Source organism: Pseudophryne corroboree, chromosome 9 (assembly GCF_028390025.1).
Source record: "Pseudophryne corroboree isolate aPseCor3 chromosome 9, aPseCor3.hap2, whole genome shotgun sequence".
In the NCBI taxonomy this organism is placed as follows: Eukaryota; Metazoa; Chordata; class Amphibia; order Anura; family Myobatrachidae; genus Pseudophryne; species Pseudophryne corroboree.
In genome coordinates this window covers 176823647-176838333 of record NC_086452.1, presented here as the reverse complement: position 1 = coordinate 176838333, position 14687 = coordinate 176823647, and the positions used below count along the sequence as shown (strand labels likewise).

The window sequence follows — 14687 nt, the reverse complement described above, 5'->3', positions numbered from 1 at the left end:
CGACTATGTATTCTGTTTGTCCACCTCTATGATTTGTTCCTTGAATTTATCCTGAACCCCTAATCAAGTACTTTGTTCAATGTACCTGATATACACTCTACTTGTACTATTCGATATCAGTATTACTTGTATGATCTGAAGTCATTACTAATACCTTGCATTTATCTGCTGCTAATTAACACACGTTATGTTTACCCGAATTGAACTCACAGGCTTCATTATATACCCCATTAGGAGAACACAATACAATGGGCAAACCTTATTTGATTTAATTAATCTTTCTACAAATATACACCAATGTGCATCTATACGTAAAAATATGTCTATACTTTATTCATTAAGTGATGAGCCCTATATTATAAGATGCTCCCACACTTGTACATAGACTTGTAAGTGACTGAGGATGTGTCAATACACACACCGCACTGCCCATTAGCTGCCGCGGCTCACTTCCGGTAATACCGGAAGTCGGCACTTGCGTTCCATTATGCGTTCCACCGGGTCCGGCGCATGACCCCAGTGTGAGGTAGCACTTGACAATGGCACCCTCCGCCAATATGCCTCCCCGGCGATGCGGTTGTATAAGCACTACAACAGATTACACATATTTAACATATATTAAGTCCATATTAACACGCGCGATCACTTCCGGTTTCACAGGAAGTGACCCCGTGCGTGTCACCATGCGTTCCACCACGCTTTCAATCATCAGGAAGGCGGGATTGGCGCCTTTTATGGGTATATAATAGGGGCCTGTGAGGCCCATCTGGTGCTCCAGTTTCCCTACTCAACTTTGGCTCCCGTTGCACTGCTGTATGGATGTTTTTTGCTGTGTTACCTTGATAAAGGTCCCGGTGTGGACCGAAACGTTGGACATTACCTGGAAAACTGTGAGATAGAACTTTGAAATAAATATTCACTTTTTTGATTTTCATTTTTTAATTTGGAGAGTGCTGTCTTTCCACATAGTGGAGATACTGTATGTTATATATGTATGTATATATATATATATATATATACACACTCCATATGTTAGATGGAAAAGCGGTAACTTACATTATTGTACCCAATTTATTTCCTAAAACAACTCTTCTGATTGTATTATGCTGAAGAATACAGATTACATTGTAGTTAAGGAAACTACGGATATAGGGGGTCATTCAAATCTGGAAAGAGCTGCACGTTTGATTGCAGCAGCTGCATACAAGGGGTCTGTGCATGCACACTGGCCACAGTGTGTGTGTGCGTGTAACCCTACACCTTGCGGCTGCACCCTTCAGGGATGTGGCTGCAAGGTGACTGACGGCGATGGGCGATCAGGGGGCAGTGTTCCGGTGTTTTGCGGGGGCATGTCGGCCAAAACAGGGGCATGTTGCGACCGCTTTCAGGGTGTCTGCGTGATGTCACACACAGCCACTGTGATGAAAAAAATAGTGGCGGACCGCCTGCCAGCGCCGTAATTAAATTGTGGATGCATCGTGAGGCGGCACCACACATGCTTGGCTGCCTTGCCCTATGCTGGGCAGCCCCCAGCATGTGAGGAGATGGACTCAGATCTCACTGCATATGCAACGATCTGTGTTCATCTCTGAATAGCCCTCATAGGGTGTAACAACAAATCTAAGGTGAAGGATATACGAAAATGATGATAATATTTATCATAAAGAAATTCAGGTGTTCCAAAGGATGATAAACATTTCTCTCCAACAATATTGCATTTATAATCAAAAATTGTTTCTCTAAACCACAAGTGCAATATTATTACTGTGTAAAAGTTGTAATAGTTGTTTGCAAGTTTTGTTTGTTGACTACTCTTTTATTTTATCAGCTGGAAAGTAGGAGTTTAAACCTTGAGCCTGAGCAGTGTATGAATGGCACCATTTTTATTGACAGCACAATTGGCTCCTACACGTTCTTCCTAGTAACATGGCAAGTTTCTGTTCCAAGTGTCAACTTACAAGACCCGGAAGGAAAAATATACATTGAAAAACAATTCACCAATAACACACTTTCAAGGTCATCGAGACTTCAAATCCCGGGAAAGGCAGAGGTAATACTGTAAAATCACAGTAAGCTGAACGTAATGTAGATTATTTAGAGAATGCATAGTCTAATGTATGAATTACACAGTGTGCAATGTAAAAATAAGATTTACTTCCACGTGTTTGCAGAATTCACAGCAGAGATGAGCTGTGAAGAGTAGAGATGACCGGATTCGGTTCTCAGAGAACTAAACCCTACCAAACTTCACCATTCGAGCCCGGATCTGAGTCAGGCTCGGGTTTTCCCGCCTGACTCGGAAACCCGAACAAGGCAAAACGTCATCATCCCACTGTCGCATTCTCGCAGGGTTTGGATTTCATATAAGGAGCCACGCGTCGCTGCCATTTTCACTCCGGCATAGGAGAGTGTAGAGCGAGGACGTGTCTCCATTCTTTCAGTGTCCGTGTCTTGTGCTGTGTTTGTCCAGTCACAGTGGTTGTGTCCTCTTGCTGCCATATGTCCATTGCTGCTCTGTTGTGCTGCATCAGTTCAGTGGTGGTGTACTGTGCTGCATCAGTCCAGTGGCAGTGTCCTGTGCATCAGCCATCAGTTATTCCAGTGACCAGGCAGTCACAGTTGATGTGTCCTCTTGCTGCCATATGTCCATTGCTGCTGTGTTGTGCTGCATCAGTTCAGTGGTGGTGTATTGTGCTGCTTCAGTCCAGTAGTAGTGTCCTGTGCATCAGCCATCAGTCATTCCAGTGACCAGGCAGTCACAGTGGTATACTCTGCAGCCATATGTCCACTGCTGCCGTATAATAATAATAACAACAACAAGTCCGTTACAGTTTTGCTGTTTTGTCCTGCATCAGACCAGTGGTAGTGTCCTGTGCATCAGTCATTCCAGTGACCAGGCAGTCACAGTGGTATATTCTGCAGCCATATGTCCACTGCTGCTGTATAATAATAATAATAACAACAAGTCCCTTACAGTGTTGCTGTGTGGTCCTGCATCAGACCAGTGGTAGTGTCCTGTGCATCAGCCATCAGTCATTCCAGTGACCAGGCAGTCACAGTGGTATACTCTATAGTCATATGTCCACTGCTGCCGTATAATAATAAATTATAATAACAACAAGTCCCTTACAGTGTTGCTGTGTTGTCCTGCATCAGACCAGTGGTAGTGTCCTGTGCATCAGCCATCAGTCATTCCTGTGCTGCATACTGTGTTATATAACTCCAGAAAAATAATGGAGAACAAAAATTTGGAGAATAAAATGGGGAAAGATCAAGAACCACTTCCTCCTAGTGCTGAAGCTGCAGCCACTAGCCATGACATAGACGATGAAATGCCATCGTCGTCTGCCAAGGCCGATGCCCAATGTGATGGTAGAGGGCATGTAAAATCCAAAAAGCCAAAGTTCAGTAGAAAGACCCAAAAAAAGAAATTTAAATCGTCTAAGGAGAAACGTAAACTTGCCAATATTCCATTTACCACACGGAGTAGCAAGGAACGGCTAAGGCCCTGGCCTTTGCTCATGACTAGTGGTTCAGCTTCAACTCAAACACACAAATGACTCCCAGAGGAAGACCCCAATAGGTCGAAACGCATTGGAGCTACCCATTTAAACTACGTTGGACAGAGGACGAATGCTCACTGCAAAGAAGGACAGCGCAGCTAATCTTTTCCGCAAACCGTCCGGTCACGTGATCCGGAGTTCCGGAAGCAACCGGTTGCTAAGCAACGGAAGAAGCCCGAGACAGCGTGTGGTGGAAGGCGGAGGGGAAGGGAGAAGGTAAGTCCCTGTAGGAGGAGGAGAGGCGCGGCCAGCCGCTCGGAGAGCTCCGGCCGGGTCCACTTCGCCTCTGTGACAGGCACGCACTCCAGGCCAGCGGCCCCACAGAGCATGTCTGAACCAGGCGCTCTACTGTGGGACGCACTGCAGGAGGAAGAGCGCCAGTCCAGGGTCTTTATTCTCCACTCTAACCAAAGCATACACTACCGCTGTCCACTGTTCATCATTGTACAAGAGAATCCTTTACATCAGAGCACAGACCAGCGGGACGCCGCAGACTGTACAGACTTTATAAACTGTTGGGACTTTAGTACACTTTATGTGGCATTTTTTCTTTCTTTTTTTCGTTTTTGACTTTGCAAAGATTACAGCAATTGCTCTTTCAATTGGACCTTGCATTTCATAAGTTAAGCTCAAACCAGGAGCGTGCTCTAATCATCCATTGACTATTCAAACTTGATTTTTTTGTTCTTTTGGGAAAGACATTATCTTACCATCTTTGAATAAATAATTTAAGTACATTACCTGCCTTTTCATTAGTGCTTTTTAGGTATAACACCACCTTATAACTGCATCATTTACTACTACAACTAGGGGTTGAGCGCTGGTTCCCTGTGGATTTATCCACATCTGTATACTTACCATTTAAGGGGGGGGTGGGACACCCCTCATTACCAGCAGCACACCCTGACTTATATTAACACCTCAGTGCGCAGAGAACCCATTTCTGTATATCAGCTTCACATGACGATGGAAGCCCTCAACCTCCATTTTGCCATTTAATTCGAGTGATTTGGACGTATAATTCCAGTGATTTTGGCATTTAGTTCCAGTGATTTGGACGTATAATTCCAGTGATTTGGACGTATAATTCCAGTGATTTTGCCATTTAATTCCAGTGATTTGAATGTATAATTCCAGTGATTTGGACGTATAATTCCAGTTGGAATTGTTTGTGTTGCTTAGCTTAGTCATATAGCTACCTCATTGCACCTCTTCGACATCTTTGCATGAGGTGCTGTTTGGGGCCTAGTTTTTGAAAAGTGCCATCCTGTGTGACACTGCCGTATGAGTCCAGGGGTACTGCTGTATTAGTCTTGGGGTACTGCCGTATAAGTCCACCAATTGCAGAATTTGTAAATAAAATGACAGGGGCATGCTCGAGATGCTGTCAGTGGACTGAACAATTGTGGCCCACTCTCAACATTCAGCCACTGCATGACACTACTAGATGGGCCAGGTGGTTGTGTCGCTTAGCTTAGTCACACAGCAACCTCGGTGCACCTTTTTTTTGTCTTTGCATCATTTGCTGTTTGGGGCCTTTTTTTATATCTTCCCTCCTGTATGCCACTGCGGTGCCACTCCTAGATGGGCCAATTGTTTGTGTCACTTGGCTTAGTCATACAGCTACCTCATTGCACCTCTTCTACATCTTTGCATGAGGTGCTGTTTGGGGCCTAGTTTTTGAAAAGTGCCGTCCTGTCTGACACTGCAGTGCCACTCCTAGATGGGCCAGGTGTTTGTGCCACACACTTGTGTCGCTTGGCTTAGTCATACACAGGGTCGGACTGGCCCACAGGGGTACCAGGGAAACCACCGGTAGGCCCACTCCTTCCTCTAGGAATCAAGTTCCAGACTGTGCACTTGTATTATACATGGTAGATATGTTGTATTACACTGCACTAGACTATTGTGTATTTCAAGCCTCTGTGGATGCTTGCCACACCCCCTTTGTAGGCTGGCCACACCCTTAAGTATGGGCCCCTATAACGGCATCCCCCGGTGGGCCCTTCATGCCCCAGTCCGACACTGGTCATACAGTAGCCTCGGTGTACCTCTTTTTCTTCTTTGCATCATGTGCTCTCTGGGGCTTTTTTTTTATATCTGCCCTCCTGTCTGACACTGCAGTGCCACTCCTAGATGGGCCAAGTGTTTGTGCCGCACACTTGTGTCATTTAGCTTAGTCATATAGCCACCTCGGCCTATAAACAATATTGTGAGGTGTGAGGTGTTCAGAATAGACTGGAAATGAGTGGAAATTAATGTTATTGAGGTTAATAACACCGTAGGATCAAACGTTTTTTTCAAAAATCATCCAGATCCAAAACCAAAACACAAAAGGGTGGTTTTGGCAAAACCAAGCCAAAACCAAAACACGAAAGTGGAATTAGAACCAAAACACAAAACACGAAAGGTGCCAGCCGCACATCTCTAGTCCTTAGGGTCCCTTTTAGCAACGAGTTTGGTCGGACTTGTTGCATGGCCAATCGGACATTATCGTGTGCTTTGTAATGAATGATGTAACAAGGGATAATTCTGTCCTTCATTACATTTTTCTGATGTGTACCTCAGATACAATATGTCGGCATCGTTCTAGTGTGCACCCGTCTTTAGTCTTTTATTTTGTCCATAAACCATATAAATTTCTGAATTGTAGTCACAATTACATAAATGCATACACAATTTTGAAATAAATTTTTTTAAATAGTCAGCTCTTGTGTTTTAAGTGGAAATTCTACTCTAAAAATTACAGTAGTTGCAGAATCAGTTAAAGGTGACCTGCTGCTGTAATGGCTTTGCACGTTGTGTCTGAGAGCTGATTTCTGCTCAAATAAAGAATTAAAAGGTCAATATAATCAGATTCTGAATTGTGCAGAATGTTTCCTAGTAAATGTGACTTAAAGGATAAATTGCATGTACATCCCAATAGCTACCACAGAGTTACATAAATGAGAATTGCATGATGGGTATGTGTTGGTGTCAGGAACTGCATCAAAAGATGCAGTTCCACTGGCACTGGTGGCCACATTGGTTCTGATTCAGATATGGACAGAGGTGCAGCACATAGCACAAAGTACTGTACCTATGTTAGGGACGGTACTTTGCGCATGTGCATGACCCATGTGCAGTATGAATCTGCGATGGAGGACACAGTACAGCTGCAGACTGTCAGTGACAGTCACGCTGTAAGCACAAAGTAGCTACACGTGCGGCCGAATACACTTTAACCCCTAACAGGAAAGGAATGCAACACAAATTGTATATGTTATGTTGTGGTCCAACGCAGCAACACATATTTACTTAAAAGGGGGTTCACAGAGAAATACAACACTATTACAGAGAAGAAGCTACAACCAATGGATACATACGTCTGTTCGCCTGCGCCACCCGGATCCGGTCCTCAGTCAATCTGGAAAGATGACCTTCATAGAATAGACTGAGGCCGGCCAGGAGCCTTGGTTTTTATACAATAGTCCAAAGCATGAAACAAAGGAAACTGTAATCTCTTCTTTCATAGGTCAAAGGACTGGTCATTTACATTACATGAGGGGTCATAGGTCGGTTTGAATAGGTGGGCGATGCCTGGTCCAGGTCCACTTGCAGGTGTCCTCCACTGGGTTCCTGATGAATATCAAGAGTACAGTAAATACAGTGTGATATTAATAATATATTCCTGTGCATATCTATTGTGCTTCTTTCTGCAAACTGCCATTGGAATATTACCCTTGAAATGCTGTACAGCTGGATACCAAACACCACATCCTAACCTAATTCTGTCCCCTCATATCCTGTAAAGTTGAATCCTTCTGTTGTTATACTTCCAAAGTAAATGTAACTTGCTCGTGTGGTGCGTGCAGGCTATGTGTAAATTATGCACTATGTAGATTAAATATCAGATATGTCTTTGTGGCTTTTCCATGCGAATGCGTATGCTACCGTATTTACTCATACCACACGTTAATACGCGGGACTTTGTGAGTCAATATACGCAACCTGCGGGCATGCGCACGCATGGTAGAACAAGCACATGCACGGAGGCTACTCTGTGTGGTGTTTGCACGTGATGTGTGTGGGTATAATATTTTCGACTTCGACAGTCCATCCTTTGGCAGTAAATAATAACTGCCACACCTAACTAATAATACTGAATATATTACATTTACAATATGTAAAAAATTTCAGGTTACAGGGGAAGAGTTGTAGGTGGGAAAGATATAGCCTAGTGGGATAGGAAAAAGCGTGTATGTATGAGGGGCATGTATCATGGTGCTGTATATGTTCTAAGTAAGCTTCGAGGTACTGCAAAGTATACATTAAATCTTTCTCATCCCGTATCTGTACATAGGCAAACAAACACTACCGAGCTCTTTCTAGGCAAAGGCCATAAGCCCTCACCTTTCCGGCTTCTTATACCAACAAATGGGGAGCACATTTATCTGATGATACATGTGGGGGAGACGTATGTGTATGCTATTATGTATGGATAACATTTATCGACTATGTGTGTTATTAACGGTAGATTGCAGAGATGAGGGTAAGACATATAAAAATACATTTACATAAATTTGGGTATACTGAAGTCTTTTCCGGTTGGATGTCTCTCGGTAGAGGGGAAAACAGAAAAATGGGGAAAGAAACAGGTCATGAAATTCATTTACAATCCTTATCACAACACTGTTTCTATGGATGGTTCATATATCAAATCTGCCGCTGTTACAATGCCCTCGCTCCTTAGACTCATCAAATTTGTTCTGTGTTTGCGTCGCGTCAGAATTCTAACACATCTTAAAATTAGACCAATAATTATGACGACACCCAGGATACAGAGGAGAAACTTTCCCACACTTGCAATTACATTTTGGGCCCACTCTCCTAACCCAGAGAACCATTTGAGTGGGTTCAACCATGAGGCCCAGCCTGTCAATTCATTACCCACAGCCATCAAGGTAAGGTTGTGCTTCCTTCTGAACGCCCACTTCAACTACAAGATCTCATCCATCTTTTGATCGATGATCTCCGTTGGGCCTTCTGTACTGTTCATAATATACGTACAGCACTTCACACCATATTGAGTTGCCAGAGTAACACAGTACCCACCTGTCACAGCCGTGACATAATTCAAGACCATTCTATGCTGGACCAGCTCCTTCTTGTAGGCCTGTAACTCCCTACCCATATACCTGAAGGTGTCATCATACATCTTGGTGATATTATCTATCAAGTTCGCCAGCGCATGGATGTACCTATAATTTATAATTCCTCTGGCAGTATTGGTGACATCTAATGCGAGAAGAATTTGAATCCCGGTGGATTCATGGATCAAATCAGAGGCTGCGGGCTCTGTCCTATCTATGAGGTGTCTCTTGACAATGTGTTCATAATGTGTATGAGTATAAGGAGTCTGAGCATTGCGGTGAATATCTTTCATGTTGTTGTGTGCAATGTTCATAACCTCTGGTAGTACTCTGACAATAAAACACAACCCTTCAGAACTCGGAGTAGGCCACTTGTACGCTTTCCTTCCACATATGAAGTAGGCATCATCTGGAAGAACATAAGGGACAAAATGCAACAAAACCATATCACAGATTTTTCTTATAAAGAAACCAGTCCCCAGTTCTCCCATTTACTCAGTACAAGTATCGGGCTGGATGATGTGGGCACTATACCCTTGTGCCATTTTTCCAGCCCACTTGGTTTTGATCCCACGTGTATACCTGTATCGAAAGTACCTCCCACTTGTGGCTATCTTACGTACAAGTTCGGAGTTGATGGGTACTTTATCAGCTCTATGTGAGAAGGTCATTGTCTGGTTATTCCATGTCACTTCCCAATTTCCTGGTTTCTGGAAATTGGACACGTTAAAACACAACAGTGACCTATCTACGTGGTACTGGTGGAGCTTCAAGCTAGGGGGCCTAGATAAATGTAATTTCTTGTCCACCAGTCTCCCATCCCCGTAATTTGAGTACCTCATTTACTGTTAAAGGGTATGGCACTAATCCCGATTTACTCTGTCCTTGAGGTACTTGCGAACACACCCAGCATTCTGTTTGGTTTAAGACCGTACCCACTAGTGAGTGGTAATCACTCAAATGATGTCCACTCATGCCGATATTACTGTTTGATTGACATCTCTGGATGCACCCATCTTCGACTATGATTTCGCAATACCTACATAAGCAGTATTCATCAGACAATAACCCTTCACATTGCCTCCGAGCTCCGTGACTACCAGATCTACCAGTGACTACCAGAAGCGATGCGCTGATCCTGGGGTCCTACGAATCCGTACACTCCATCAGAACCCATTCCAGATCCTTGCTCGATGTCTCAGGTGCCCTCACAAAAACAAATTGTCCTGATCAAAAACAGAGTCACAAGAAAAAGCCAGAACACAGTCTCTTGGTGTGGATCCATTTCGTTAAGGAGCAAAAATAGAATAGGGAAAAAAATAGAAAAATGCAGTGGGAGGTGAAAAAAGAGAAAAATGTTATGACAACCGTCCTTGATTTTGCTGCTCTCCACGCTCAGGTGCCATCCGAAAGTCCGGCCACTCAGCTTTCCCGGAATAGGTTCTCTAGTGATACGAGGTTCTCTTTACCTTTCTCTTTGTCATGAGTTTTCTCCGGGTCAGTGACCTTCTTGCAGTGGGACGAGTGGACCCAAGTCTCTCTCTCAGCATCCTTTAGTGCTGTCGTGCTAGTCAACAAAACTTGATACGGTCCTTCCCACCTGTCAATGAGGCAACCTGAGCGTAGAAAATTTCGAATCATCACATAATCCCCAGGTTCAATGTCATGACAATTACTGTTTGGTAGGTCAGGAATTGCCAGTTTCAGATTCCTTTGATGGTTTCTCAGTTGCTGGCTCATCCTAACCAAATATTGCACAGTCATTTCATTATTGCACTTCAAATCATCCTGGGCGTCTATCATTCTATGGGGTTGTCGTCCAAAAAGAAATTCGAATGGTGATAAGTTAAGCGGTGACCTGGGAGTGGTTCTGATTTTGTACAACACTAGGGGCAGTGCTTCTGGCCACAACAGTCCAGTTTCAGCCATCACTTTGCTCAGCTTGTTCTTAATAGTGCTATTCATACTCTCCACCTTCGCACTGGCCTATGGCCGGTATGGAGTATGAAGCTTACTATTAATACCCATCAGTTTGCACATGACCTGAAAGACTTCACCTGTAAAATGGATAACCCTATCACTTTCAATCATTCTAGGGATACCATATCTACACACAAATTCCTGCACGATTTTCTTTGCAGTGAACACGGCAGTATTAGTGGCAGCGGGGAATGCTTCTACCCAATTCGAAAAGACATCGGTACATACTAAAACATACTTTCAATTTCTACAGGGTGGTAACTGTATGAAGTCGATTTGTATTACCTGGAAAGGTCCGTCTGTAGGAGGGATATGGGATGGCTCCGTTGGTATTGTCTTACCAATATTCTTCCTCAAGCAAGTAAGACATGTCATTGCTTTCTTACCTGCATGAGAAGAGAACCCTAGTGCACTCCAGTAGGCTCTTACTAATTTGCACATACCTTCCTTGCCCAGATGAGTCAGTCCATGTGTCACCTCAGCTAGGCTTGGGAGATATGCCCTGGGGGCCACTGGCTTACCGTGTCCATCTCTCCAAAGTCCTGAGGACTCCTGACCATATCCCTTCGCCTTCCAGACTGCCTTCTCCTGTAGGGAACACAAATTTTGCATTTCGATTAATTGTTGTGTATTTGTTGTGTAGGGTAAAAACATCTCTAGAGGAGAGAGAAGAGAAGAGAAAAAAAGCAAATGTCAGGTTTCACCAACGGGCTGTCACACCATCATGCATATCAGTGTCTGTACACAATTTCCCTTCACCAGTATTCTCATTCTCCACCCTTTGTGCATGACAAGGCACACTGCAGTAATACTGGTGCTATCGTGCTGGTGAGACATACCGGGTTCGGGCAGAACTCTGAAGGACCAATAAGGCATGTGGTGTATGAACTGTAATCTGGTCCATGTATTGTACCCTCCTGTAGGTGAACGTAAAAGATGGAGAGGAAACTGTGAAGAAAACAGAATAGAGGTTGGTAATATATAAGTTTTGTAGAGGTGAAGAGGATTTTATTAAAATGACAGCTGGATTGGGCACTACAGGGAATTAATTCTCTACTTGGTCTACTCCCTTTAAAGTTTGTGCTTGCTGTATTACTGCTGGGACTATCCAAGCCATTAATCCAGTGTCCTGTCCATCCTAAGTTCATAGGGAACCCGGTATTTTGCGAGATAATTTCCTCTACCTGTGATGGACATGAATCTAGAACAGTGGAATGCAACATTAGTCTTTGTGGGTGTCTAACATACTTTGTACTTCCTGAGTGGGAACACATTATATGTATTTCACATTTTAACAAGGTCTCTGTTGATTAAGTTAGTCAGGGGCCACTGCTGCTAGGAAAAAAAAAAGAAAAGGTTTAGCATCATAGAGGCCCAATCATAATTTTTGCAGGTTTTGTCAAAGGGTAATGTTGCATTTTTCTCATTCTTCCCATTTACCGAATTAGTGTTTTCTATATGGCTTTAAATTCTTACTATATGTCCCTTGGTCCCGTCTATGTGTTCGATAACGTGGCTTGTGTTCTTTGTCTAGGGATCTATTTTTACTATGTGTCCTTGTATTCCTACATTCTCTGGCCACGTGCCCTTCCTTCCTGCAATTAAAACATGTTATTGACCTTTTTCCATCAGCAGGGGTCTGGGGTTTAGGTTGGTTGGACATCCCTTTCAGTGCCTGTATACTTACCGTCCTCAGCCTCTTCTCCTGCTGTTCTCTGTGTTTGGAGATATTCCTGTCATGCTTGATAGCGCACTCTCTGAGAGTGTCTACTGTGACCCCTCTCCAATTAGGCAAAGAAGTCTGTACCCTGACCTTCAATGCCTTATTGAGCCCATCCATTAGCACAGAGACAGCCACCTCCCTGTAATTCGCATTGTTCCTTATATTCGATACCCCTGTGTATTAAGCCATATTTTGTAAAGCTCTATGGAAATACTCATATGTCATTTCATTTTCTCTCTGTTTGATTGTGAAAATTTTGCTCCATTTTACAGTTGTGGGGAAATACAATCCTAATTGTATGTTAATTCGTTCCACATTCTCCTGATTGTATTCGTCAGTCAGAGGATCGTCTGACTCTATCTTACAATCCGTGATGAATTTTTGGGTGTCAATATTAGGGGGTAGGCACGCTTTCAAAAGTGTCCGCTAATCTGTTTGTAGGTTCATGGGCATTACCTAGATCCTTTATATACTTCTGACATCTGGCTAAATGTCTCCAGGGATCATGGAATTCTTAAATGATTGACCGCAGTTCTGATCTGGTCCACGGGAAATACATTGCAGTATTCCTGATGAGGGTTACTCCCTGTCTATCGGTTCTCCCATTGGGAGTTGCTATTACCAAGACAGGATGTAACTCAACCATTCCATTCCTAATCGGCTCACTGTGAGGCGTTACTGTCTCTGCGTAATGAACAGTCTCATACTTACCGGTGGCTATGATCTCACCTGTCCCTTCAATGGGAGACACTGTCACTGTTCTTACTGGTTGGGCCGTGCCCTCCTGAGTTTCCTGCAAGGTGGCTGCCTGGATGAGGGCTGATATTAGGCTGGATCCATCATCATCCTCCGACCGATGGCCTTTGAGAGAACTTAAAACAGGGTACAATATGTATGGGTTAGGGTTAATACAATTTACATGAATGTTCCTATCATTTGCCGATGTACTGTACCATTGGTTGTAGCTGTTTTCTCCCAATCGACATGTGTCAGTGATGGTGTGCTCGCAATCACATTCCTGTCAGGTTTGGAACTGGCTGTGCGAGCCAGCTCCCTTTGCACATCTCCCTCTTGTTGCCATATATTTAAACAGTCGTTATGTCTGATCCTTTGTTCCTTAGATTCGATCAGACATATTCTATTCCTTACATTCTGCAGTACCTCTGGTTTAAAACTACCCATCCTAGGAAATGATGCCTTATCCCCTGCAGTCATACATCTCCATTCATCACAAAAGCCTCTACGTGCGGACCATACTTACCACACATTACTAACCTTGCGGACCCTTTAGGCCCTATCTCTTCTTCAGCCTGAACCCTGGCTGCTGAACATCTCTCGCTTGTCCACTTGGCTAACATTGTGGGCCTTTTTTTTCACAAACACCAAATGAACAATGCAAGCAGACGGTGAGTGCTCTTATTGAGTGCTTTCACTCACCCCAGTCCCTGCTGGCCTGTACTATGACCCACTGTAAATAGTGGGATCGCGATGTACCCAACCTTCAAACTGCTATCAGACCCTTCAGCACCGTAATTTTTTTCGGTGGAGGTTCTGTTGGAATAGAGGGCCAGCGAAAAATTCCTTTTCGGTATCTTTCCATTGGAATTTTTATAGGGTGATAAACATCCTATCGATCACCCTTTCCAGTGAATGTCTACCAGGGAGATTTCCTGAAGAACATCAGTAAAAAAAACCTTGTTTACACAATCACGTCTGCGTATGCTTTACAAAGCGCCTATGACACACCTACGCAAACTAACACAAATGGTATCACGTTGCGCTGCGTATAACACACAGATGTGTGGTGCCATAGCACGGCCTATAGATAATAGTTATCTACATGCCCTACGATCACGGGAGTCGATTTTAAGCCACGCTCCTCAGCTGGAGCGTAACACTAAAACACTTGACAAATCACAATCTTTTACGCTCCTCCAACACGTTGTAGTACGTGCCAAACTTCATTAAATGCACTAGGTTGCAACCCTTTCTCGCAGCTGAGCCCCTTCTAGCTCAGGCGTTTTGTCCACGGGATCCGGTTTTTTGAGGTTCAATACGTCCACTCCTACTTTCAGCCCACACAAATACACAATGGCCCTCATTCCGAGTTGATCGCTCGCAAGGCGATTTTAGCAGAGTTACACATGCTAAGCCGCCGCCTACTGGGAGTGAATCTTAGCTTCTTAAAATTGCGACCGATGTATTCGCAATATTGCGATTACAAACTACTTAGCAGTTTCAGAGTAGCTTCAGACTTACTCGGCATCTGCGATCAGTTCAGTGCTTGTC

At 43.8% G+C, this 14687-nt stretch overlaps 1 protein-coding gene across 1 annotated transcript in view; it reads left to right on the top strand.

Moving 5' to 3' along the window:
- LOC134958768 (calcium-activated chloride channel regulator 1-like) overlaps positions 1 to 14687 on the top strand; it is a 195581-nt gene that overhangs the window by 121985 nt on the left and 58909 nt on the right. Inside the window, exon 10 of the mRNA XM_063941504.1 lies at positions 1829 to 2050. Coding sequence (XP_063797574.1) covers positions 1829 to 2050 — 222 coding nt within the window. The remainder of the gene's footprint in view (positions 1 to 1828; positions 2051 to 14687) is intronic.